At 49.9% G+C, this 23,993-nt stretch overlaps 1 protein-coding gene across 2 annotated transcripts in view; it reads right to left on the bottom strand.

Annotated features, from left to right (window-relative positions):
• The window catches only part of UBASH3B (ubiquitin associated and SH3 domain containing B), a 139,418-nt gene that overhangs the window by 13,508 nt on the left and 101,917 nt on the right, over nt 1-23,993 (bottom strand). Inside the window, exons 2-11 of one of the 2 annotated variants that reach the window (XM_047691968.1) lie at nt 20,638-20,695; nt 19,510-19,696; nt 17,912-18,110; nt 14,979-15,148; nt 10,541-10,749; nt 6,589-6,721; nt 5,295-5,415; nt 4,540-4,662; nt 3,037-3,129; nt 1,487-1,631 (exon numbers count right to left, since the gene is read on the bottom strand). In XM_047691968.1, the coding sequence (XP_047547924.1) occupies nt 1,487-1,631; nt 3,037-3,129; nt 4,540-4,662; nt 5,295-5,415; nt 6,589-6,721; nt 10,541-10,749; nt 14,979-15,148; nt 17,912-18,110; nt 19,510-19,696; nt 20,638-20,695 (1,438 nt within the window). The remainder of the gene's footprint in view (nt 1-1,486; nt 1,632-3,036; nt 3,130-4,539; nt 4,663-5,294; nt 5,416-6,588; nt 6,722-10,540; nt 10,750-14,978; nt 15,149-17,911; nt 18,111-19,509; nt 19,697-20,637; nt 20,696-23,993) is intronic. The other variant, XM_047691967.1, reaches the window with a different exon arrangement.

Here is a 23,993-nt window from a genome sequence, read left to right as displayed (position 1 = left end):
GGCTGTTGGCATGGGGACAATAATTGATTGCCATTTCCCCCAAAGGATGGAAAAACAGTTGCCATAGGGGAGATAGGGCAAAATGTGAAGTGTGATTGAGCCTTGAACAACATGGGTTTGAACTGTGTGGGTCCATTTATATGTGGATTTTTTTTTTTTTGGATAAGTACAGTTCAGTACTACAAATTTATTTTATTATTTTCTTTTGTCTAGCTTACTTTATTGTAAGAATATGGTATAGACTACATAAACATACAACATACATGTCCACTGTCTATGTTATTGGTAAGAATTCTGGTGGATAGTAGGTTATTAGTTGTTGAGCTTTTGGGAAATCTAAAATTGTATGTGAATTTGACTTTGTTGGGGGGTCAGCATCCTTCATCCCCTGTGTTCAAGAGTGAATTAATAGTAGGGGATCTGATTGATTGGTTTAATCTTATTTTTGAGGAATGCTAATTCCTTTAAGCAGGTAGCACACATTAATTCATTTATGGGGTCATCCGAAGTTTTATTTACAGAAAAGGAAAATGAATTTGGAAAAATAGATATTTTCTCCTATCTTTGCCAGAAGCTCACATTGCTTCATTTGTGGTTTGGGCAGGTATTTGAAATGAAAGGTCACAGGATATCACAAGGAGGAAATTGCTGTTTGGTCGCTTGCTTCAAATTCTGCCTTAAGAAATAGGAACTTAATTCTCCTCTATAATGGGCATGAATATCCCTTCTCAGGGACATTTTACAAACACCCTAGTGGAGTTTTGAGAGTTAAGAATTCACCAGTAATAATGTTGTTACACTAATGGCTTACATGAGGGTTATTCATTTGTGATCCATCTACGAATACTTCTTTCCTTTTTACTCCCAGCACCGTCTAGTCTCACAGAAAAAGGAAAGGACTAGGAATGGGGAGACGGTAAAGCGATTAGATTACGCATGCTCGACGTGCAGAAAAGGATCAGTCCAGGTTAGTTGTTGCTGCCATCACTGTTCCATGTGCTTACGAAATAGAATGACTTTGTCTGTAAGAGAGGACAAGTGGCTTGCCTGTGTTTTGGGGTGACAGCAATAATAAATGAAGATCGAGAGAATTAAGAATGCTCTGGAAAAAAATGAAAAAGGAAAGTCCAAGGCAAGACCATGTCCTTTCCCTCAACCCCCCCCCCCCCCCCCCCCCCCCCCCGCCACAAGCTTCTGGAACTGCATCAGGCTTCGCTGGTGGACAATCCTGGAATGCAAAATGGTTTTATCCTTCACGGAAAGAGACAGAACGAAGTCAGGAAAGCCCAGTGTGTGCACGGGGGGCACTAAGTACGAGGGAATGCTGGCTTTCTCAGTTGTGGTCTTTGAAATGATCACTTGACTCCCACCACTATGGACAACCGCCCATGGGCTCTGCCTGGTCCTCCTTCTCCTGAGTCGGCCCGACCTGGTGTAGAAAAGTACTTCCACACTGACTCTGGGAGGCAGCAGCCCAGAGGGTTACCTGTAGGTTGTATCCACGCTCAGGTTGGCGGCCGCTAGCTCTGACGGAGGTATCCACGCAGGTAAGGTGTTTCCAGGAACCCATTTCGTCCACTCAAATAAGCCAGGCTCTACACGGATCTTCAGGTGGTTTTCTTGTTGTAAACCTTAGATGTGAAAGGAAAGGAAGATGAAGGAACAGGCAAAACTGTTGTATAAATTCTGGTCAGTCTCTTTTCTGCCCGGTGCTGCATGGAAGGTGGCAGCACGGGGTTCGGTCAAGGGTTTCTCATTTCCACGTGCGACAAACAGACGAGCTTCATCCTCTGGCCCCGGCGACAGGATGGATGCTGGCTTTAGGGGGTCTCTGACTTAAGGAACACAAGTCATTACCCGTGTCCTGTATTCATTTCTGTGACGACTAGACTGGCTTTTCCTAAGGGAAGTTCCAAGACAGCCTTACGGAGAAACTTCAGAAATTCTCTTAGCATCCTCTGCCCCACAACAGCTGAAATGGTCTTTGAATATCATGGAAACTATTCACTTTCTCGACCAGGAAATCCAATTTTGAGTATTTCCAAGTGCCAGTGCACAAGTCCTGCATTTTCTCGAAGGGTAATTATCCTCAGAGTAGGACTTGTCCCTGCTGAACCTTCTGTATAATGCTTTTAGCCCAGTGTTTTAATATATAAAGTATCTTATTTTATTATTTATTTTAAAAGATATTATCTATTTGACAGAGTGTGAGAGAGGGAACACAAGCAGGGGCAGTGGGAAAGGGAAAACCAGGTTCCCACCGAGCAGGGAGCCTGACGTGGGACTCGATCCCAGGACCCTGAGATCACAACCTGAGCTGAAGGCAGATGCTTAACTGACTGAGCCACCCAGGTGTCCAAAGTATTTTAATATATAAATGCATTCTGGTTTACTTAAGGAATGGAAGTCTCAAAGGAAGTGTCCATTCTTCTCTGGCTTGGCTAATTCTGGCTCATTCATTTGTTTGGTATAGCGAATAGTTCCACTCTGTTTCTACTGGTTTTCCTTCCAGTGAAATGAGAACGGAGATCCCTGTAACTCAAGCTTCCCCAGATTTTAGGGTGAAAGTTGAGTATCTTTATAGCAATGGTGCTTCTAAAGCCATCCAATTAACTACAGAAACAGGGATGATTAAGATTTGTAGATACTCAGGAGCACCGTTGCTATTATAAACAAGAAGCAAACAGAGCAGAGTGGGAGGAAATGATTTCACTGTTTCACTGTTAAGAAAAAAAAAATCACACACTGTAGGCTCCAAATTATTGCCAGACAACGATATTTCACAAGCCTACCATTCATCCAAGAGGGCTTTTCATTTTCAAGCAAAAAACGATCTTTATACCTCCTTTCATCTCATTTAATGCCACCAGAGTATGATTTGGGGATGCTTGCAAAGATAGCTTCCAAATGAATCACGGCTATAAATTCCACATTTGAAGCTTCCCATTGGCTAATGTCCCACAAGTCTAGGATAGTCTAGCTGTAGGGCTATCTGGAGGCAGGTGGATGGATTTGTGGACCTTTATGGCGTCTAACCTTTCAAGATGTTGTATGCAGTCTGCACGCAGCGCAGGGATGGGGAGCAGTAGACGTGGTTGATGATGGTGTTGCTCTCCAGTAAGGCTTCCCCTGCAACAGAACACAAAGAACAACCGGTTTGCTGGGTTTAGGCAGCCTCCGCTGGAGCTCCACGTGGGAGCAGGCGGCAGGCAGACCCCCTTTTCGGTGGGGGCTCACACACAGCTGGCATCATTAGCTTGGTTTCCAAGACCCCCCTCCCCTCCCCGCCTTGTCTTTTTCTTCCCTTCTCTCTTGCCAACAAGCAGGAAAATATCCATCTAGGAGAGATGCAGAAACACGAGAACGCTCTGATTTCACACTTGTGATACAAACGAGCTGGTCTGTACTTTGACAGTTAGATCTTGATTTACTTTTATCCTGCGCTAAACAAGGTCTCAGCCTGTTGTATTCTTAGATAACAGAGGTAAATCCCTATACCTGGTACTTTAACACTTTCCTCGTGGAACACCCTTCTTTTCTCTACTGGTTAAAGCCTAAACACCTTACTATGAAGGGGTACGGTCTTCTGTGAACTCGTCTTTATCCAGCTCACCAGCCTTACTGTGTGTGGCTCACAAGCAGTGTTCTAGAAAAAGAGCTTGCTTTCTAAGTCCTTTCGATGCTATTTTTCATGTCTATGACTTCTTCTTTTTTTTTTTTTTTTAAGATTTTATTTATTTGACAGATCACCAGTAGACAGAGACACAAGCAGAGGTGGGAGGAAGGCTCCCTGCTGAGTGGAGAGCCCGATGCGGGGCTCGATCCCAGAACCCTGAGATCATGACCTGAGCCAAAATGTAGAGGCTTAACCCAACTGAGCCACTCAGGCGCCCCACATGTCTGTGACTTTATGTTCTCTCCTACGCTCTGGGTCCTTCTCTGCCCAAGTGACTTCTCCACCCTTCTGTGCGTTTTTTAATGGTCTCCTAATACTCCGTGCCCAGTTCTATTTCTGAGTATACTCGGCCTGTATGATATTTATCCACTGATAAGTCTGTTTCCCCGAGGGTGGGGGCCCTTGCTTGGATCCCCAACACCTAGCACAGGACCCTGCACGAAGTAAGTGGTCAGTGACTGCGTGACATGACTGCACGGGACATGGCTGCTGTCTCCGCCAGGCAGGTATGGAACAGACCTGCAAAGAACTGACCCTCTTCAAAGGGTCCCGTTGGCCTCTCTATACCCAGCCCCTGCAGGCTTCTGTCCTCTGCACCCCTGCTCTAGAAGCTGACCTTGCCCCATCCCTGGGTCATATGGCCCTCAAGGGATCACACCTCATTCACTTGGGTAAACCAGCCCAGTGCCTAGCACAGTGTTCTGAACTTCATGGTTACGTAATAAATCCCTTTTGAACTGGGGAAATAAACTGCTGGCAGGAAAGTTGTAGAAAGCCATACAGAGTGTCCTGGCATGCCCACTGGAACCAGTCTTCGGAAGAAGTAACCAGGAAAGACTGCGTAATCAGTCCAGGACACTTACCCACCAGTCTTGCCTGCATACATCCAAACACGGTGATCGGGGCATCTTTCTCGTAATCCCGGAAACCACCACTCCGCTGAGGTAAGCTATGAGGCATGTTCAGGTTGGTGCGTATGTAGCGGCCTGGCCAAAAAAAAAAAAAAAAAGGCAGAGAAAGGATGACATTGTTTTCCTTAGGGCTTTTGTTGCTGAACCTCAGAGCCCCCCATTTCCATTCCTTTTGGGCCAAAGAAACAGAAGTGAACTTTCTAGAAAACACTGAAGCGGACACTTCCTCTGGTAGAGTCTTGACATCTATGCCTGCATTTGTTGATGATGTGACGAGAGAGAGTTTTTAAGTGAAAGAAAGAGCCACACGCTTTAAAGCAGGAGGATTCTGGTATATACCAGCCACTCAATCTTAGACGCGCCACTCACATGGAAAGGGAGCCAAAAGGAGCCAGGGTGACTTAATGGAGGGAATTTCTGGCCACAGAGTCGGGACACTTGTCTCTGCCTCTGCCAAATGACCATGGGAAGACGTTTGCTGTCTTTGGTGCCTGGTATCCCAGTTTACGGAATGGGGACAAGAACACCTACCTCTTCACTAACACTCAAGACCAGGGGGAAGAATGTACCCTGTAATAGATTATAGACATTTCCTCTAGCTTGTGGAACAACCCTAAAGGACTCCATCTAGACAAATGCAGCGTCACTCTGCCCCCTAGAGGCCATGATAGGTATGCCAATGCCAAGCAGGTCAACTACCCACTCACCTTTGGCATCAAAGCACTGGGAGAGCCAGTACTTCCCAAACACGACATCCATCCTCTCACCGTGCCGACACACAAAGAGGCATCTCTTCTGAGGGCCGGGCTGGCTATTAACCCTCAGAGGCTGCAGAGAGAGAGAGAGAGGCTATTAGTGGGGAAAGCATATAAGAAAGTGAACACGTGCTAGAGCTGCCAGAGGAGCAGAGCCGAGTTCTAGAACAAGTTCTGCCAGCGCAGGACTTGGACACATCTCGGAACTACCTGGAATTTATGTTGGCCTGTCTGCACATGGGGGCACAAGGACAAAGACCATTTGTTCTACAGCTCCAAGGGAGAGCTGGCCAGTAGGTCAAGCGAGTCATCTAGTCCTCCCCCAAAGGGATACCTAATCAACAATTTCAGGGGGCGAGGACTTTTATCACAAAAGTGTCTGCCTCACCTCTAACACAGGGTGGTGAGACCATAAGGGTGGATGGTCTCCCCCAGCTTGGCCCCTTCTGATCCCACTTTTGGTTCTGTTGTCTGACTACATGTGTGCTGGTGTTCCCAGAAACCATTCAGGGAGGACACTGGCTCCCTCTGAATGATGAAATAGGTAGGTCTAGTCCAAGGCATGTCCAAATGACTTCAGGTTCTATAACTGCTGGGTGGATCCTTGTAGACGCTTCTGTGTTCCTTCTTGTTGATAGCTGGCTAGTCCCAGCTTCCCTGGTACAGCCAACACTTTTTGTATTTGCTGCCAGGTAGCTGCCCCGCCAGGGTTAGTATATGGGATCGTGCCATGATCCTTCCCATTTCTTCTCCTACTCATCCCTAATTCAAGCCTGGGCTCCAGCCAATGTGATCTAGTCTCTTGCCCCCCAACTTGCTTTTGTCTCTATTGTTCAGAAGGATCCCCACCCCCTACTCCTCCATTCTGCGATGCTCCTGGTGTGTACTAAGCACTCAGACATATGTGAGCCCTCACCATGTGCCAGGCGCTGGGCTAAGAGCTTTATTTTCTTTAATGTCACAGTGGCTTCTGAAATAGAACTCTTATGACTTTACAGATAACGTGTCCTGTTTGCAGATCCACCTTTTCGACGAGTCGAGACCCAGGTGCAGTAGGTGCTGTCCGTTCTCCCCACGTGACTCCTCTAGCTTTACATCTCTTTGTATCTTTTATAATTTTATGCCCTTTCTCCCCAAGAGATCGGGGACCATTTCGGGCCTTGAGGGCATACCTTCCCACTTAGCAGGTAAGTGCCCAGTGAATCCCGAGTAGAGCTGAGGCCATGACCCCACGGGTCAGCGTTACCTGCGTGGGCTGGCAAATGATGGTCAGGGGCGCCGTCTCCCCCAGGCCCTGGTCCTCATACTGTCGCCTCTCCAACACACCGTCACCGAATGAGAGCGCGTTAGAAGATGCTGTGTTTAAGATCGAGTAAGACCTGCAGGGGAAGATAAGGAAGATGGTTACTGGTTTGGCCAGAAGTCACCGGCATGTCACCCTTGGGCTCAACAGGAGTGTGGGAATGAGCAGGAAGCATGCCCTGGGCGACAAGCTGGGGGCAGGGTTCTTACTCCCTCCACCACTTGGCCTGTAGTGCCCAATGACCAAGGAAGCCTTAGGGCTGTTCTCCCCTCTTCCACCTTCTTCCCTCGCCCCACTGCTCTCCCTGTCTTAATAATACCTCCAACGAGATGATGAAATTGAGAACTGTTTCAGAGGAGGCCATTCTACCAGATGTATAGAGCCGTGAGCCAAGAACTCTCATTGCTGGGTGTGACACTGACTACAGAAGCCCCAACGAGGTCTCGCTGACAGCGGGGGCAGCAAATTAGGCCACATTCAAATTACTGTGATTAACGAGGCCTCCAGAAAGCTTTATCTAATCAACACTGCCCTGTAAGTATGGTCGTAAGGCAAATCCCATGAAGATCTCCTCTGCCTGCCCGAACAGTGTTCAAGGGAGAGCATTTACGTTTTCGATTTCCTGCTTCGTTATAACAAGGGTGGCCGTTCATTTGAGTCTCCTCAGCACCGTCTTGGTTTGTACCATTAACCCCATCCGTTCAGGAATATTAAGTGTTAACACAGGTGTAGGCTTTGAAATTCATCTTGGAAAAGAACTTTTTAGATTCAGCAGTATAATAAAGCCGACCGGTTGTGACGCCAACAGTTTTTTAAATGCTCTGACTTTTAATAATTTTAGGACCCCCTCCCCTCTCTGAAGTACCCCCCTTTGTGTCTGTACAGCGACCTGTCCCTGCTTCCACATAAGGGTTTCAGAAGCTTCCTACCCTGAAAAAGAGATATATCAGCCCTCGCGCCTATCAGAATCACCAGGGGAGCTTAAAAAAAAAAAAAAAAAACATGTCTGAGCCCCACTTGTCAGAGACTGTGATTCAGCAGGTTTGGGGTGCCCGGGAGGGGGGACCTAGCCGGTGGCACCAGCCAGTGTGGGGTGCAGCCTGAGGGACCTAGTGAAAAAATTAAGCAACCACAGACAAAGAAAATCTAGTGCCGCTCGCAGCCTGATGGACAGACGCTCTCCTTTGTAAACATCACCGTTAAAGAAAATTCAGTTTCACTGTCTGATTCATCAAAGCTTCAGGGCCTGAAATGTCTGGATAGATGGCATCGTCTTGACACCCGGCTTGTACACGTCCCTTAATTTTCTTTCCTTTATTATAGCTATGAAGACACTGGCAGAATCCCTTCTCTCTGTCTCTCCTTCAGCTCCGTTGGCAAGGAGAATGCCAACCTCCTTCTCTTCTCAACTGTCATTGTAATCAAAAGACCTGACTCGCTCTGAGACAGTCTGGTGCTGTCCGTTCCAGAAGACAACAGTCAGAGGCTTTATGCTGAGAGCAGCGGAGGGAGGAAGCTGAAGCCTGATACCCAGGACATCTTCTCAAGTACTGGGGGTGGGGGGTTGCTGGCACATCCCTAGGCCACATCAGTCCTGTGGGTAAAGCCCGGAAGGACCAGCCGGCCCCTCACCCACAATGCAAGGGACATGATGGGGCTTCACCAACTACAAAGCATCTCGAGACACTTAGAACCAGGCAAGATGCCCCAATAGAAGGGTGGTAAGAGAGATTTTCTTAGAAGGGACTTAGAAATGAGAAGAATGACAGGGCCGAAAGAAAGGGCTGCGAAGGGTAACTGACCCCAAGTCCCTACTTGTTGCTTGGATCCCCTCTGCAACTTCCCATCAAGGCAGCCATTTTGGAGCACGTCCGGGGGCTTTATCCCCTCAAGGCTGACTTTGGTTAGGGGGGAAAGAGAGAGAAGATCTGTCTTATAGGGAGCCTCCTTAGGTCATTTCTGCTTCTGGGGTTAAACAGGAAAGTGCAGTTCTTCTACAGGATCACCTCTGTGGAAGAGACATTTGACTTGACAAGCATGTTGGAGAGGACTGGAAAACACAAGTTGGAAAGAAAAAAGAAAAAAACCCATAGAGCTGATGGCTTCTTAGGTTCAGTGCTATTATCTATGTGGTACTGATCAATGTCAAGTTAAGTCCTTTCTTGTCTTAACACCCCTATGTGGTAAAGGCAATTCTCATCTCCATCTTCCAGATTAACGAACAGGGGCTCAGAGAGGTAATGTAACTTGGCCGAGGTCACACAGCTTTTGAGTGGGACTGTTAGGAACTGAACCCAAGCCTACAGGAACAAACACTCAAATTCTTGATGATGGTGCCCTAACAGTTAGTAGTACTTCCCACTCTGAGCAGCCTTGGCTGTGGCAGCTGAGAGTTTCACCTCCGACATGGTTCCCAGGGCGCTCTCCTTGCTACTGATCTCTCCAAATAAAAGGAGAGGACACGCAAACCTCCCCATGGTCCCTGGAACAGTGTCCCCATGTTTTGGCCCGAGCTCTAATTTGGACGGGAGCAGATCTGGAAACACCGATCTGAAATGGGTCAGCAGGGCTTCTCACACAGACTTTTCGCCCACGTACGGCCTGACTTTAAAAAAAAAAAAGTGGTCTGGGCACTGTGTATCCTCAGACAAACCCTCTGAGACCTCCCTGTACCCACGTGCGTTGTGCTTCACTTGTTTTTACGGGCATGACGCGGTGATTTTGGAAATCCAACTTAGATTTCTGAAAAACCAAAATGTTTGGGGACTGTGAGGCAGCTCTGACCTCCCGGTTGTGCCACAGAACGCTCCTGGGCAGGGGTGGGGGTGGAGGGTGGGCTGGGGGGGAGAGGAAGGAATGGCGGGGCAGGGGATCATTCCGGAAGAAGAAGATGTTTCCCACCTCTGGGTGTGTGGTTTGCCTGCCTGCTGCTAACTAGGGTAGAGAGTCTACTTGTCTTTTCTCCCTCCAAGCAAAATGCTCGCTGAAACGGCCCCTCTCTGCTTCTCTTTTACGGCGGTAATGATAGCGTTCGACACCCCACGCAGCTGGTGCTCCCCGCTCCCGGCTCGCAGCCACTTTGGCCCGTGGCAGGAGGGAGGAGAGACGAGCCAGCGTGTGTGCCCTGGCGAGATGCCCCAGTATGCTGGGGAAGGGCTGGCTTCGAGCTGCTCCGATTAAGAAAGAGAAGGTGCCTCTTGTCCCTCTTTTATCTGTCCAGACAAAGCTGGCCATCTGACACAGGCTGCTCGGAACATGGGACCAGTTTGGTCTGGGGGCAAGACAGGAGGGAGGGGCTGGGTGGACAGTTATCCCTCTAAAGACGACTAAGGGCCACCATGTGTCTTTTCAAGGTTCCGGCATTGCCCATTTCCTGAGACGGTCTCTCTCATCTGGGCATTCATGTGCCCAAGGCTGGGGACTTGCTCAGGGTCGCCCAACAAGCTAGGGGCAGGTAGGTCTCCTGATCCTTGCAAACCCTATCACTTCTGTCCTGGCCGGCGTGATGGGAACTTGCCCCGCTGTTCTGGGGAGTCAGACCACTCTAGGGCAACGACCCAGGACCAAGGGTACAGAAGCCCAAAGACCATGAAGTCTCAGCGCTGGCATGACCCATACTTTCCCCCAAGAGACGGTCCTTCTAGCTGCCTGCATGCCATCTCTGATCAGGAACTGAGACCGCTTCATCAAGTGGGGCCGGCAGAGAGCAGGACAGCAGATCCATCCGTCATGATCCCCTGCCCGGAGTCAGCCCCTCCCGAATGCCCTGAACCAAGAGCTTTCTGCCCCCACGAACTCCTCTCCTGTCACAGCCGCCCCGTGGGTCCAGGCTCATGTCTGTTTCCCTGCCCCGTCCTCCCAGGCTGCGGCGGGCGAAGAACACGAGTCTGCTCACCCATGAAATATCCAAGTGCTGCACTCATCCGCCTTGGTAATGTAGTTCTCGGGCAGGAGTCCTGAGCAGCCGGTGGTTAGGGATGTGCCGTAGATCCAGCCCTCACTGGTGCTGGTCTGCTCCATCGGAGACATGAAGATGAAGTCCCCGGGGGTCAGCTCGAGCTCGTCATCGTTTTGTGGTGTGTAGGGGTAGATCACCTGTAATGTCTGAAAGGGGGAGGAGGGAGGCCCCTATGTGACCCAGCGCACGTGGCCCGGGGCACGTCTGTGCGTCCTGGTTTAATGGCGCACACATCCAGATGCTGACATTTACGGGAGCCCCTGGGGTCTGCCGGCTTGGAGCAGATTTGGACTCAGATCAGAAAATGTGGTTTTTTGTTTTTTTTTTTTTTTTCCCCTGGGGTATTGCGGATGTGTGCCTGGAGCTACTGGATGGCTCCAGACTTCCCTTCTGGCATGTCTTTCTTCCTGTTGGGACTCAGATACAGTTTTTAGGCACTGATCTTCAAGCTCTGTTAAGCGGCTAGACCAACGGGGTTGGACCTAGTTTCCCCTTCTCCATCTGCAGGGGAAGGCACCGTCGCAGACGCTTGAAACCTCACTCGTGGAAAGTCGGTCTTCCATATGGGGGTTACAGATGGTCTGGGTGGAGACACTCTCCTTGGAGAAAGGCTTTGGGACCGATGCATTTCCCTTTATAGGTAACTCTGGGGCTGACGCAAAACAGTCTCTGCCTTCAAGAAGCTTTCCCTAAACCTGCATGTCTCACAAAGACCTTGAAAGAAAAATATCTTTCACAGCCATCGATGTGTACGTCTGGGCAACCAGCTTTCACCAGGGAACAGATGGAGACGGCATGTTTCTTCTCTGGGCTCGGAAAGAGCCTTCAGAGCCAACCACAGGCCATTTTGCTTGGCTGACTGATTTGATTTTTTGCCTCCTTTCCTGGGATATATAAATGGCATCGGCATGAAGATACTTTGGAAAAAGGTTTCCTACTTTTTTCATTAAGAGCAAGGGCCCTCAGTAGTTAGGACAATATTTCCTATGCTATTTATGTCACTTGGGACCCCAAAACAGAGATGCTTTAACAGCCTTTCCTGCAATCTTGAAGTCATGAGTGGTAGGGCTAACTATTCTGGTTCTGCCTCCAAGTTTTTAACGTTGTCTGGCCTCCCTTTCCTCATCTGTAAAATAATGCCTGGACTATAAACTTTACTGAGACAATGTAAGAAAACTCTTTATAGGACAAAGCCCGTACCCAGAAGGCGCATAATTATGTCTCTTGAACCATGACACTTGATTTTCCTTCTAGCCAGACTCCTGGACTGTGAGCTCACCAGCACGCCGGTGTCTGTCAGGGAAACCCATCAGAACACGCTATAAAGAACTTCCTTCTGGAATTCTCTAAGGAAAGGCATTGGCAAAAAGACGTGACTGTAAAAACACACAGGATTCAATTGTACCACTGGATTGTGATTTTTTTTTCCTTTCGCTCAGCGCATCTGTTCCTTTCCCTACTCTCTAGAGTCTTACAGCTCCAGATCTTTGCCCCCTGTTTGCCTCCTACTCCTTCCCCTGTCCTCCGCCACATTCGTGCATGAACTGCCATTCCAAACTAGCCAGGGAGGTTTTCTGCAGGGCTGTGACAACAGCTTAAAAAGCAAAACAAAACAGAGCAACTCTCTGAGCTAGGTATGTGATGAGGCACCAAAAGGAACACTCCTTTTCCTGGAACAGGGTGGAGAGAGGCACCAAACCATGGGGGAGCAAGTCGAAACTCATGTCTCTTAGAGACTTGAGCATAGCATAGTTTTGACTAATTATGCCTTTAGCCGAGAAGTGTCTTTCCTTTGAGAGACTCAGGAAAGTGACTTCAGACGAGAACTCATTCCTCCTCTCACTTGGTGCGGGGTGAGTATACTATCTCCAGGGAAACTGAGGCACAGCAAAGGTACAGAAGAGACCGTGTGTCCTAAGCAGAGGGTAGTTAGACCACGGGGAGCTTTGACTTATTGAATATACAATAAAATAAGACGTTGCAGCAAATCTAAAATTACAACCAGCACAGCCCATTCCACTCACCAAAAACACATGCAAAAGGTCAGCCTACGTTTGAGAGCTAGCGGAACGCGTGCCTACTTGTGCCCTGCATTATCTACTTATTTTTTTTATGCTTAGCGCTAACCTGTGAGAATTGTTGAGTCTATCTCAAGGATGGTTTTTTCTCCCCTCGTAAGGGGCAGCCCTATGTGATTGTAGGAACCTAAACCGCGTTCAAAGCTCCTTGTGTCCCTTGTAGCCACAGAAATTCTGCGCTGTCGGGACCTTTCCATTATCTTCTTCAGGAGTCCATGTGACAGCAGCCGTCCAGCAAAATACTATCGCCATTGTACGCATGAGACGACCAAGGATGGGAGTGTTCTAGAAGCGCTGGATGGATGGGACCCTGATGACCGCCAAAGGGGTGGAGCCAGGCTCCACAGCCACATGTGCTGTGTGTGTAAAATGCTGCCCTTCCTCAGACTGGCTTGGCCTGGAGACCCGGCGTGGCCCCACGCGGTCACTAACACAGAAGACTACGGGACGTACAAGTAGGCATCTGTGAGTCCAAATCAAAGTGGGAGCCAGCAGAGGGATGAGCTGTGGACGCTTTCCTGTGCCTGGCTTGCTGAGTGCCCTTGTCCAAACCACTCTCCTCCTCTGGACATCTGTTGCCTCCCCAGCACCATCAATCAAACCTGCCTCCCGGGGACAGAAGGCGGCAGGCGAGAAAGGGTGTTTCTAAGCAGGGGGGGCTCAGGTAAAGCCAAATGACCTCCGAGAGCGAGCTGTATCAGCAGGAACAGTAATAAATGAGCTTTTACAAATAAGAGATAAAAGAGGCCAAGTTATTTTTAGAAAATACTTCACATGGGCGCTTGCTGCCTCTTTCCCTCAGTGCCAATGGAGCAGAATGTGGGTCAGGCAGAAAAGCAATTACCCTTCGAGTTAACTGGAGGGCAGTGTTGATTAGAAGATATTCCTTGTAAAATTCCATTGCCGCCACCTTTCTCCTAGAGAGGTGACTTCTCCCGGCCCATCTGCATGCAACCCTTGACTTTTTTTGTCCTTCGTCCTTGTGAGGAGCCCAGTCAGCCACACCTCCCTCGTTATATTTAGGGCTCATCCTAAGCAATTCCAGGAGTTGTCAGAATTCTTAAGTAAGATCAAGCCCAGTCTCCTTGTTGTATCTTTCCAGAAACTTCCACCAACTGACTTGGAAGGAGGACACAACATTCCTGTCAGCAGCGTTGGTCAAAGCTACATGTCCCTGACAGAGGCCCTCACCTTTGGTTCATGGGTCGGCTCTTCTCACTTCCAAAACAGTGATGAGATCAGCTGGGCTAGACCGAGAGCCCAACTGCTTTTCATATTTAAAAAAAAAGTCTAACAGGTTAAAAAAAAAAGCTACATAAACTGACAAAAGTACCAGTCCTTTTGCTGTTGAAAAATTGGGAAACAAATTAAATACGGTTTCATAAATGTAGTTAAATTGGATGACAAATTTTTCATCAAACTATGGTTTTTTGGTTTTTAAGGTGGGTTGCTTGTCTTTATTATTTGGGATCGCTGGGCTCCGGCTTCAGCTCTGGTCCTAAAGTGCTAGTTAGCCTTGAATCAGAGAGTTACTCTCTTTGGACCTCTGGTTCTCCTTCAGGAAAATAAAGGGCAATATTACTCTTCAGTGTCACAGGCTTGTCCTGGAAATCAATATTCATTCGCTCAAAAGAAGGATGGTAGGGTTATGCCAACCTTTCCACACGCGCTGGGAGTCAGTGGTCCCCCTCCTGCCTCCCAGGGGACACACACAGACTGTCTCAACATGTGGCCTCTGTTTTTATGTCATGTTTCTATTGTTTCCCCCCGTGCTGGACTCAAACTCCTTGAGGACAGGACCATGTTTTAAAATTCTAGTATGTTCCATGGTAACTTATATGCCATTGATACTCAACAAATATCTGTTAATTATGTGTTTGCAGTTTTTTGTCTTTTTTTGGTTTTTTGGTATTTCTGTATTCTCCTTACCTAAGATCTGGATGAGGTCTTTCATGAACACCGTGAATTTATAGAATTAAAATGTTGCCAGTATACTTTTCTATCCTCCCATTTCATTTCTGTTTCAGCCCAGGAAGTTTGGCAGGGCAGAGAGAACAATGGGGACAGTATGCAGATGAGTCACGTGGGACCCAGGGAGGAGGGGTGCAAGCTCCAAGCTTCCCAGGGAGTCAGGCAGAGCCCGGAGAAAACTGTGGGCCAACCGACTCCTGGTCTGGTGCTCACTGTACTGCTTTCCTTTGGTACCCCTCTCCCTGCAGCAGTGGGCCACAAGTGCTCCCGGTTCACACAGCACCCCGGCTTCTCTGGTAGGGTCAGGAGCCACGGGGAGACATTACCTCATGGTTCGCGAACCGGATATCTCGCGAGAATATGGTGGCCACCCAGTCGCAACCTAGTTTGACATCGATGTTCTGGGCTAGCTTCTCCAGGGTGGGTAAGTGGCTCGCTTGGAAGTGGTAAGCCAGGGTGACGTGCAGCTGCTTCTTATGAGGTTCCACATGGACTTCTGGAAAAAGGAAGGAAACCAGTATTAGAATGTGGCCATCACAGCCATGGCGGAGACCTGCCCTGGTCAGTTCTGCCTCCCAAGTGACAGAGGAGGGAGTCCCTCAGCCAGGTGAAACCTGTTTCCCTCCTTCACGGCGGCAGAATGAGGGGAGAGGAGCGTGGAAAAGACCCTGAATCAACCTATAATCTGAGAGGCGAAAAGCCACTCATTCAGCTCTTCTGCAGGAACCGTGCATCAGCTGAGGTCACCGAGGGGTTGGCTTTTCCTCCTCTCCCACTGGTTATCACAGCCCACCATTCAGAGGAGGAAACCGAGACATAGAAGGATGAGCTGATTGATGTAGAAACAGAGATTTTTGTCCTTACTGGGGGGCCGGAGCTGTATCACCCTCATGTTGAAATCAAGTCTCTTAGCTTCTGGACAGCTCCGATGGAGGAACCAGAACCGGAGGAAGAAGACGGAATATTTTCAAAGTCTCAAACAGCACTTCCCAGCAGCATTTGGTCAGAATTAATTCTTTGCTGTGGGGGCTGTTGTGTGCACTGGGGGGGGGGGGGGTCTTTAGGCACATCCCTGGCCCCTACCCACTAGCTTCTGGTAGCACCCCCCGCGTTGTGGCAAGCAAAAAGGACTCCAGACATTGCCACACGGCCCCTGGGGGATGAAATCTCCCCGACTGAAAACCACTGGCTTGAAGTATCCAGACTATTATTCTAAGACCCCGTGGGTAATAAAAGAAACCAACCTACCTACCCAAGGCAATGGATTTTATTTTTCCTTTGTACATCTCTGCGTGGGGTGCATCCGTCTACTGTCTAAGCTAGAACACCGCAGAAGATTCAACCAGAGGGGACGTAGGGAATTTGAGAAATTAAGGGGCTTGCTCATGTCTCACGGAGACAGAAGTACCGGTTGCATCTCCCTGTTATGCTACGGTGGATTTCTCTAGTTTGAAGTCCCATGAGACAAGGGCTTTCTGGGTCCTGTTCACAATGTATGCCCAGCGCTCAGCACCATACGGGCTTTTAGTATTTGTAGATGATTGGATACACATGCACAGAACTCCTTAAACCACCCAGGATAAAGGAACTAAATCTACTTGCTAAAGGAATCTGGGTCTGCCAAAAACACTCTAGAATACTGAGGATTAAGTTCTAGGGCCAAGATGGGATGGCCGGCTCTGCACAAAAAGGAGGTAAGGAGTAGGAGCAGCTGCACAGGGCAGGGCCATGCAGTTCTCCAAGTCACCACCAGGGGGCCGCACAGGGGCAGGAAACCCAGAAGGTCAGGCTCTTCTAGAGAGTGGCCACAGCTCTGGGAGAGGAGACGGCCCTCCCGCGCCCTACAAAGAAAGGGAGCGAGGGCCTCCTGTCTCTGGCTCATGTGCCTTCAGAATCTTGGCCACGGACCTGGCCCATACCTGCTTTACGCATTTGTGAAGGATTTGGGTTTTGTGGCTACAACACCAGTTTTGGGTCTTGGGGGAGTTTTTGTGGTTTTGTTAATAGCTACTGTGGGATGAAAAAGAGCCATTTCCCTGGGTTAGAGGGATAGGAACAGGAAACAATTTGCCTCTCTATTATGTTATTTCACTGAAATATTAAGCTAGGAGATAACGGGCTCCAGGGACATCAGAAGACAGAGTCTGGGCCCTGGGAAGAAGGCGTGCCTGGGGAGGGCCTCTAATGAGGCCCGGTTCCCCGAGTAGAAGAGGTACCTCTGGGGTGGTGGGGCAGGGGTGGGCCCTGGCCAGCTCTGGGCTTCCTCCAACGTTGGATTCAATGCTCAGATTCAGCTGTACCTCCCACACGCAGCTCGGGCTCGGCACAGTCCTCTGCACACACCCTGGCCCTTCCTCCCTTCCTGCCTGGGTTCACATTGCCTGCCCCCACCTCCGCTGTGGCAAGCTTCACTGATAAACACAGAGTGGCCCCCAATAAATCCCCGTGATCTCCCTCCAGGGGGCCAACAGGGAACCACCCCTGCCAGCGCCTCCCTCCCTGCACCGGACAGTCTGTCCCACTGCAGCAAAGCTCTCCTCAACCTAAGCGGGCTCGTCTACCGGCAGACAGGACAGCTTCGGCAGCTTCTCCCATTTGTCCCCTTCCCGTGCCTCCTGCCTCTACGTCAGTGCTAGTCCCGAGTCCCTCTCTACACTAATTCCTCCGAACAGGAGACCTCAGCTGACTGGAACTGAGAGCTGCCATGGGAAGAGGAAGAAACGTCTGGAAGGAGTGACGTTTTGGGGCAGGCTGCTGAGGCTTCAGGGACCCATCTCGTGGGTTTCTGCGAGTTGTGGACATTGGCTCAGTGGATTCATTATTTGATACTAAGTGGTTCCCCTCAGCTCACTGTGCGATCCCACCACCCAAGCACAGCCCTGGGTCCTCACAGAGTGAGCTGGGAGACCCAGGCAAATGCCTGTCCGAGGGGGAGGTTGTACGGGAAGGTTCCTTGACTCTGAATGGGAAACACAGTGTAGCTACAAAGGTTGCATTTAGTTCAGTGTGTCACAGCAAATTGTGTGCCTTTAACTTCGGTGTCGGGGCAGACCCTGGACATTCTCTCAGGAGGCTTAGCAGAACAGTAGCTGTTTTTTTTTTTTTTTTAAAAAGGGGGCAAAGAGGCAAAGGCTGCTGCAGGAAAGGGCAGCATTCCTGCAGGACCCCGAGGCTCCCAGCCCCAGCCTGCCCCTCCATACCTTCCTCCCCCTTTCCTTCCCAGTTTTTTGGTTGCCAGGACCCAGGGCCATTAGCTCACCGGTTTTAGACGCAGCCTCTGCGGCAAAGTCAGCGGCAAACTTCTTGAGGACCTCTGCGCTGTCTTCCTTCACGAAGAGGCCGATGAAGTTGGAGGAGGTATAGAGCTCCAGGGGCAGCGGGGCCGAGAACTTGCACTTCCAGCGACTGACCGTGGTCTGCAGGGCTTCCCCCAGGGCGTCCACCTTGCTGTCCTCACACTGGCAGGGGAAGACAAGACGCTCCATTCAGAGGGGAGAAAGAGGTCTACTGCTCCGGAGCTCATGGTCTCCTCCACCTGGAGCTGGAGGCATCCTGGCTGGGCTCAGGGATACGGCAGGGCGGGGGGTGGGGGAACAGAAGATTTGGTCCATTGTGTAATTTGCCAGTAAGATCATCCAGCAGAAGGGGAGAAGGAGGGAACGCGCCTGGAGAGCGCAGCATCCCAGGGTAAAGGGTGTGCCTTCCACGGCCTCCCATCATCTGTGACATTTCTATCCCTCCTAGACGACTGGAAATTGACTTGACTGTCAGTCCCATGATAGTTGGGAAGAATGGGGCTCAGAGAGCTGTGATGTCATCCTCCTACCCTCTTTGGAGCACTGGGTGGGGGGAAAAAAAAAAAGAGTGTCTCTAGAACTCTGAATGCTTTTGAGAAAGATCCTGGGATGACTAAGAGGAAGTGGTAATTATTTTAATTTTCAAAGTGAACGGTAAGAAAGAAGGTGTTAGGAACACATTTTTTACCTTAAAGAGACAGAGAAAAGCTGGGGAAAAAATACCTCAAAATGATTTTTTGGAAAATGTTGTCTTAACATGCTCGCGTCCTGCCTCCTCTTTAACATAACTGGATAAACCAGTTCTGCTCCTTCTCCACAGCAAACCAAAGTAGATGAAATGTATTTATATTTATTATGGTGAGGGGGATTTAATTTAGTTATTAAGTAAGGCCTGTGATAGCTGGGATGTAGATTAGGTGACCATGGCAGGTCACAGGTATCATTTTTTTTTTAAAGATTTTATTTATTTATTTGACAGAGCGATAGAGAGAGAGCACAAGCTGGCAGAGGGAGAGAGAGAAGCAGCTCTCTGCTGAGCAGGGAGCCCAGTGCTCTATCCCAGGACCCCGGGATTGTGACCAAGGTCACAGGTATCTTTGCTGTCTCTGGAAAGATCTGGTGAGACAGACCCGTGGACAGTGTCTGTCCATGAGGCTAAGGTCACCTCCGCCTGTCTGTAGAGTACATCTGTCATTCCCATCTCATATCTACTCGTACAGTGGACAAGAGTGGACACTGCCTTCGTTTCATGGCTGTGGCTGCCTGTCCGAGTCCTGACTCAGTGGGCCAGGCTTGCCCCTGGAGTCCAGCAGTCATCATGGTGGCTCATCAGACCTGCGGTGCTCCAGGGCCTCAGTAGGTCTTAGAAAGAGGAGCAAGTGAAAGGAGCCACGGACCTTACTCATTCGGAGCAGGGCCATCCAAGCCGAGGAGCCCGTGACTCTCCCGCTAGCTGTATGGGGGGCTCCTGACTCCGGTTCCAGGTTGCGAGGCGCTGGCAGGAGTAAGGCAGCCGGGCTCCCCATGGTGGGGGGTGGGGGGGGGGTGGTCTGTGACTCACCATGAAGAACTGGCAGAGGGTGATGTGTGGGAAGATGTTGTGGGCCTTGTTCTTCCCGCAGATCTGCTTCGACTGTTGCCAAAAGTCGGAGAGCTTCTGTGCTAAGGGGCCGGTGGGTCGGAGGTAGAGGACGTACTCCCGGGGCAGGGGGTCATCCAGGAAGGGGTCACCAACATGAGAGAACAGCCTGCCAGAGAGAGAGAGAGAGAGAAGGGAGCCAAGCAGGCCCCACTTGAGGACAACGGAAGGGAAGGAGGACCCAGAGACAGATCCGCACGCATGCTCCGTAAGCCAGGCTCTGCCAAGGGGGTACTTTTTGTGCTTTAAAAACCCATCCCTCAAAGCTCATACGGCATGACCAACTCTTAGATGTCTTACTGCATCCACATCCCACAACTCCCTCAAAAATCCTAAAGTCACTCCAGATACGCTCCGAATCCCTTCCGCCCACTAGGGCTGTTCCAACCCCGTCTGACCCTTCAGTTCGGCTCCCATTAAACCCACACGCCTCCAAACATATGGGAAGCGTCAGGAGCACAGGCTGTGGGGGCTGCCCTGGGTAGTGATGTCCTACAAGGCAAGCAAGATTTTTTTTCTTTTAATTTATCTACCTAGCATCCCCATACCCTAAAGTGTATCTTTAAGTGACTAATACGGGCAGACATTGTGATAAGGGCCCCGTCTTGGATATGCTTTGAATTTCTTTTTTTTTTTTTTTTTTTTTTTAAAGATTTTATTTATTTATTTGACAGAGAGAGATCACAAGTAGACGGAGAGGCAGGCAGAGAGAGAGAGGGAAGCAGGCTTCTTGCTGAGCAGAGAGCCCGATGTGGGACTCGATCCCAGGACCCTGAGATCATGACCTGAGCTGAAGGCAGCGGCTTAACCCACTGAGCCACCCAGGCGCCCTGCTTTGAATTTCTTTAAACAGCTTTAAGGAGAAGCACATCCTGGGGCTGGGATCGAGGAGGCAACTGGCTTGAGAAACGGGCTTGTCACATGGTCTTTTGGCTCATCCCACCGCTCCCCTCCCCCAACAGTCCATTAGAGAAAGGCTGCATATCCCTGCTCTTCCACATACACTCAGAGCTAATTATATGCTATTTTTTCTATTTATTTATTTCATACCAACCAGTCACATGCTGCCTGAACACTTCTTCCTCCTGTGGATGCCAAGGCTTTTTGTCTGGAAGGAAAAAATCAAATTTCTATTGTTAGTATTTTTAGCTTCCTATCAGCTTTTCTCACTATTGTGGCAAGAGTGTGAAGTAGGCGACACCCCAGCCTCCTTGGCAGGGTGGGGGAGACACCTGCAGCAGGATCCTGCCCCCCGCCCCCCCAAACCCCCCCAACCCAGGGTCATAGCAAGGCATATGGAAATGAGGACATGTACTTAATTTCCATGTAATTAGCACTGGATTTGCATGCAGCCCGACAGCCGTGCGATCTATTTTGAGCAGTTTCCACATTAGAATTTTATTTTTGTTTCCCTATAAAGGTTGTCATGTCTCGGTCTGTCCTCTTTCCTGTTCACCCACTCCTACTGACCCAGAGCCCCTGCTAAGCGGGTTTTTTGCTTGAAGCCCTTGGCAAAGCACATTAGAAAGTGGGGCTAAAGGCCCACAAGGACATTAACTTTGGTTCCATTCAGCGACTCCTCCCACCCACGGCCAACCACCACCACCACCACCATCATCTCCCAAGGCTTTTTAGACCGCTCTGGGGACCAGGCCACCACCACTGCCCCCTGCTGGAGAACTGAGTCAAAGCCCTGTTCCTGGAGAGGCGGCAGCAAGGACCTGGAGCACATGCCTCCGAGGACAGTGTCTGAACTTGGAGGTGTCCGAGAGCCAGAGAGTTCTGGGTTTGTAGCCAGCTTTGCTAGTCACCCACTGGTTCTGCCTCCACGCGTGTGTGCTCACGGAATGCCTACTGAACTGTGCCGTGCCGGGCTCTCGGCATTCCGTGAAAAACAAGACTGAAGTGGTCACGGCCCTCCTGGAGTTTTTGGTCGCGCTGGCATGAGAGCATCGGTGGTGCAGATAACGAATTACATGGGTGCTGAGTGCAATGAAGGGAAAGCCCAGGGAGCCCTAAGGACGTAGGACAGGGACATCGAGCTTGGGTTGAGGGGTCAGGGAAGGCTTCCCTGAGGAAGTGGCATTTTGAGTGGGATCTGAAGAGTGTAGACTCCCCCAGACAGGGGTGTAGGGGGGTTGCTGTGGGGGCAGACAGTACGTCTACTCCATAGTGAGGGGTGCCATGGAGGTGACCAGTAAATGACCATCTCTGTCCCTTGTACCCTACAGATTCAGCTTCCTGAGGGAGGTGAGGGAGGAGCGGGGAGGGAATTCTAGTTTTAGGTGACACACACCAAGCACCATTTTTTCAACTGGCTGCTGCACCCAGTCCCCCTATGTCTCCCCACCCCTGCACTGCCCCAGTCCATCTCCTGGGCTCTCTATGGAGCAACTAGAAGGCTGGTACTGGGAACCCCGGGGGGCTGGCCGGCAAGAACCCCAGATCATCTGTGAGCCCGGCTTCTTCACTGCACACAAGGAGAGCTCCGGGGAAGGAAGTAGCATGCTCAGAGCAGCCTGGCCACTATGGTGGCTCTGGGACTCAGCTCCACCGCCCAAAGATCAGATAAATACCTTTTCCCCCCATGAAAATCGGAGCCCAAACACCAAATGATCCGGATTAAGCAATCTACGCAGCATTACAGAGCAGGGAGAACAGCGTTACAGAAGCAAGCTGATGTTATGGAGCAGCGAGAGACCCCTTAGAACCCCTTTGGGACAAAAGCTGGTACCGAAAAGGCTGGAAACACAGGGACCACCCCCCACCTCCCCGCCAACACTCATCCCACACCTGGATAAGACGCTTAATTGCTACCACATTACCAGCCCTGTTTCCTTTACCACTTAGTAGACTGAGGCACACATCTCACGCCCTTTCAGATCCAGAAGCCACGTACACACAAAGAATGCAAATCATGGTCTTTTAGGTTAGAGTCTCCCAGGAATTACACTGACACCCCAAAAAAGACCCATTGTTTCAAAAACTAGGAAAAGAAAAACTCATTTGTGATACAATGTGCTATTTATATAAAGGATTCAATTTTTTCTTTCCCCAGGCCCTTCCCCCAGTGAAATATATCTGACTGAAATTAATTCATTTTTTTCTTTAAGCACTAGGAGTGTCCTCTGAAAATGAAAGATCTAATTAAGTTATGGTCCCCGTAACTCCAAAGACAGGTTCTGGAGAGGGTTCAAAGATATAACTGAGGAAGATAATGAAAGGTTTGGGTGATAAGGCTCCGAGGAAAGATTAAGAAAACCCAAATTCTTCTTTCTGAAGAAGACAAGTCTGAGAAAACATTGATTTTGTGGAAGGTTCTCGTCTGCGATGTACCTTCTTTAGTGAGGGTCAGCCGAAGTAAAGTCAGCTTTGGCTATAGCACAAAGGTCTCAAGTCAGATACCAGAAAGAACTTCCTCACAGGAAGGTGCTGTAAAAGTGTGTGTGTGTGTGTGTGTGTGTGTGTTTCTTTTTGGGGGGAGAAGAACGTTTCTGGGAAGCCATTCCTCATCTGGAACAAAGAGGTATGTGCTTCTCCAGGCAGGATGGTGGTAGGAGTCAAGTCACCACTTCCCCAGGGTCACAAACCACAGGCAGAGCTCTGCTCCTTCACACACTGCCAGGCTGACGACGACTTGGGCTGAGTTTGTTCCCAGAATGCTGCCCACAGAACAGACTGCACATGGGCAGTGGCAGAACGCATCTCCCCCCCTCCCCCTCCTGCTGGAGAGAGACCGTTGCCATAGAGCTCCCACCTCCACGGCCCATTGATGGGACCAGTGCCAAGAACAGTGGGGTGTGCGGGGTGCACCCCAAACACCAGGCTGAGCCTGAGCAGCTGCTACCCTCAGAGTGACTCAGAAGTTGGCAGAGAGTCGGAGACCTTGAGCAAGAAAGGCAGAGCATCCCTTTAAACCCGAAGGCGAGGGGTCCAGCCATTGGATTGCAGCAGCTGATTATTCAGATGGGACCTTCGTGGTTAGAGTCATGGGGACCAGTGACCTGCTGCAGCTGTTACTGGGGAACGTGCATTTGATCTCTCTGACCCTGGTCCTGACCTTCCTAATTATGCCTAGGGTTCATCCTTAGCAGGAAGCAGGGGAAAAAAATAATGCAAAATTGGATGTCTTGCTAATGGTGGGGAAGAAGCACCAGTGAGATCAAAGCAATGGCTCATGGGAAAATCCAGGCAAGTGGCTGGGAGGATAGTAGCCCAGATGGGAGGACCCAGCAGCACCCACCTGTGGCCTTGCTTCGCTCTGGCTGGGATCCTTCCCATTGTCTGCTCTTAGCTCTGCTGAATTTTAGGTTCTAGGATGGTCTGGCCCCAGGGCCCTGGCTCTGCCCCATCACCAGGGTCACAGAGATGCCCTCAAGCCTTAAAGGGGGCTGGAAAGGAAAAAT

This window comes from Lutra lutra, chromosome 10 (genome assembly GCF_902655055.1).
Source record: "Lutra lutra chromosome 10, mLutLut1.2, whole genome shotgun sequence".
Lineage (NCBI taxonomy): Eukaryota > Metazoa > Chordata > Mammalia > Carnivora > Mustelidae > Lutra > Lutra lutra.
Note: the sequence above shows the minus strand (reverse complement) of the source record. Positions and strands in the feature narration are given on the sequence as shown.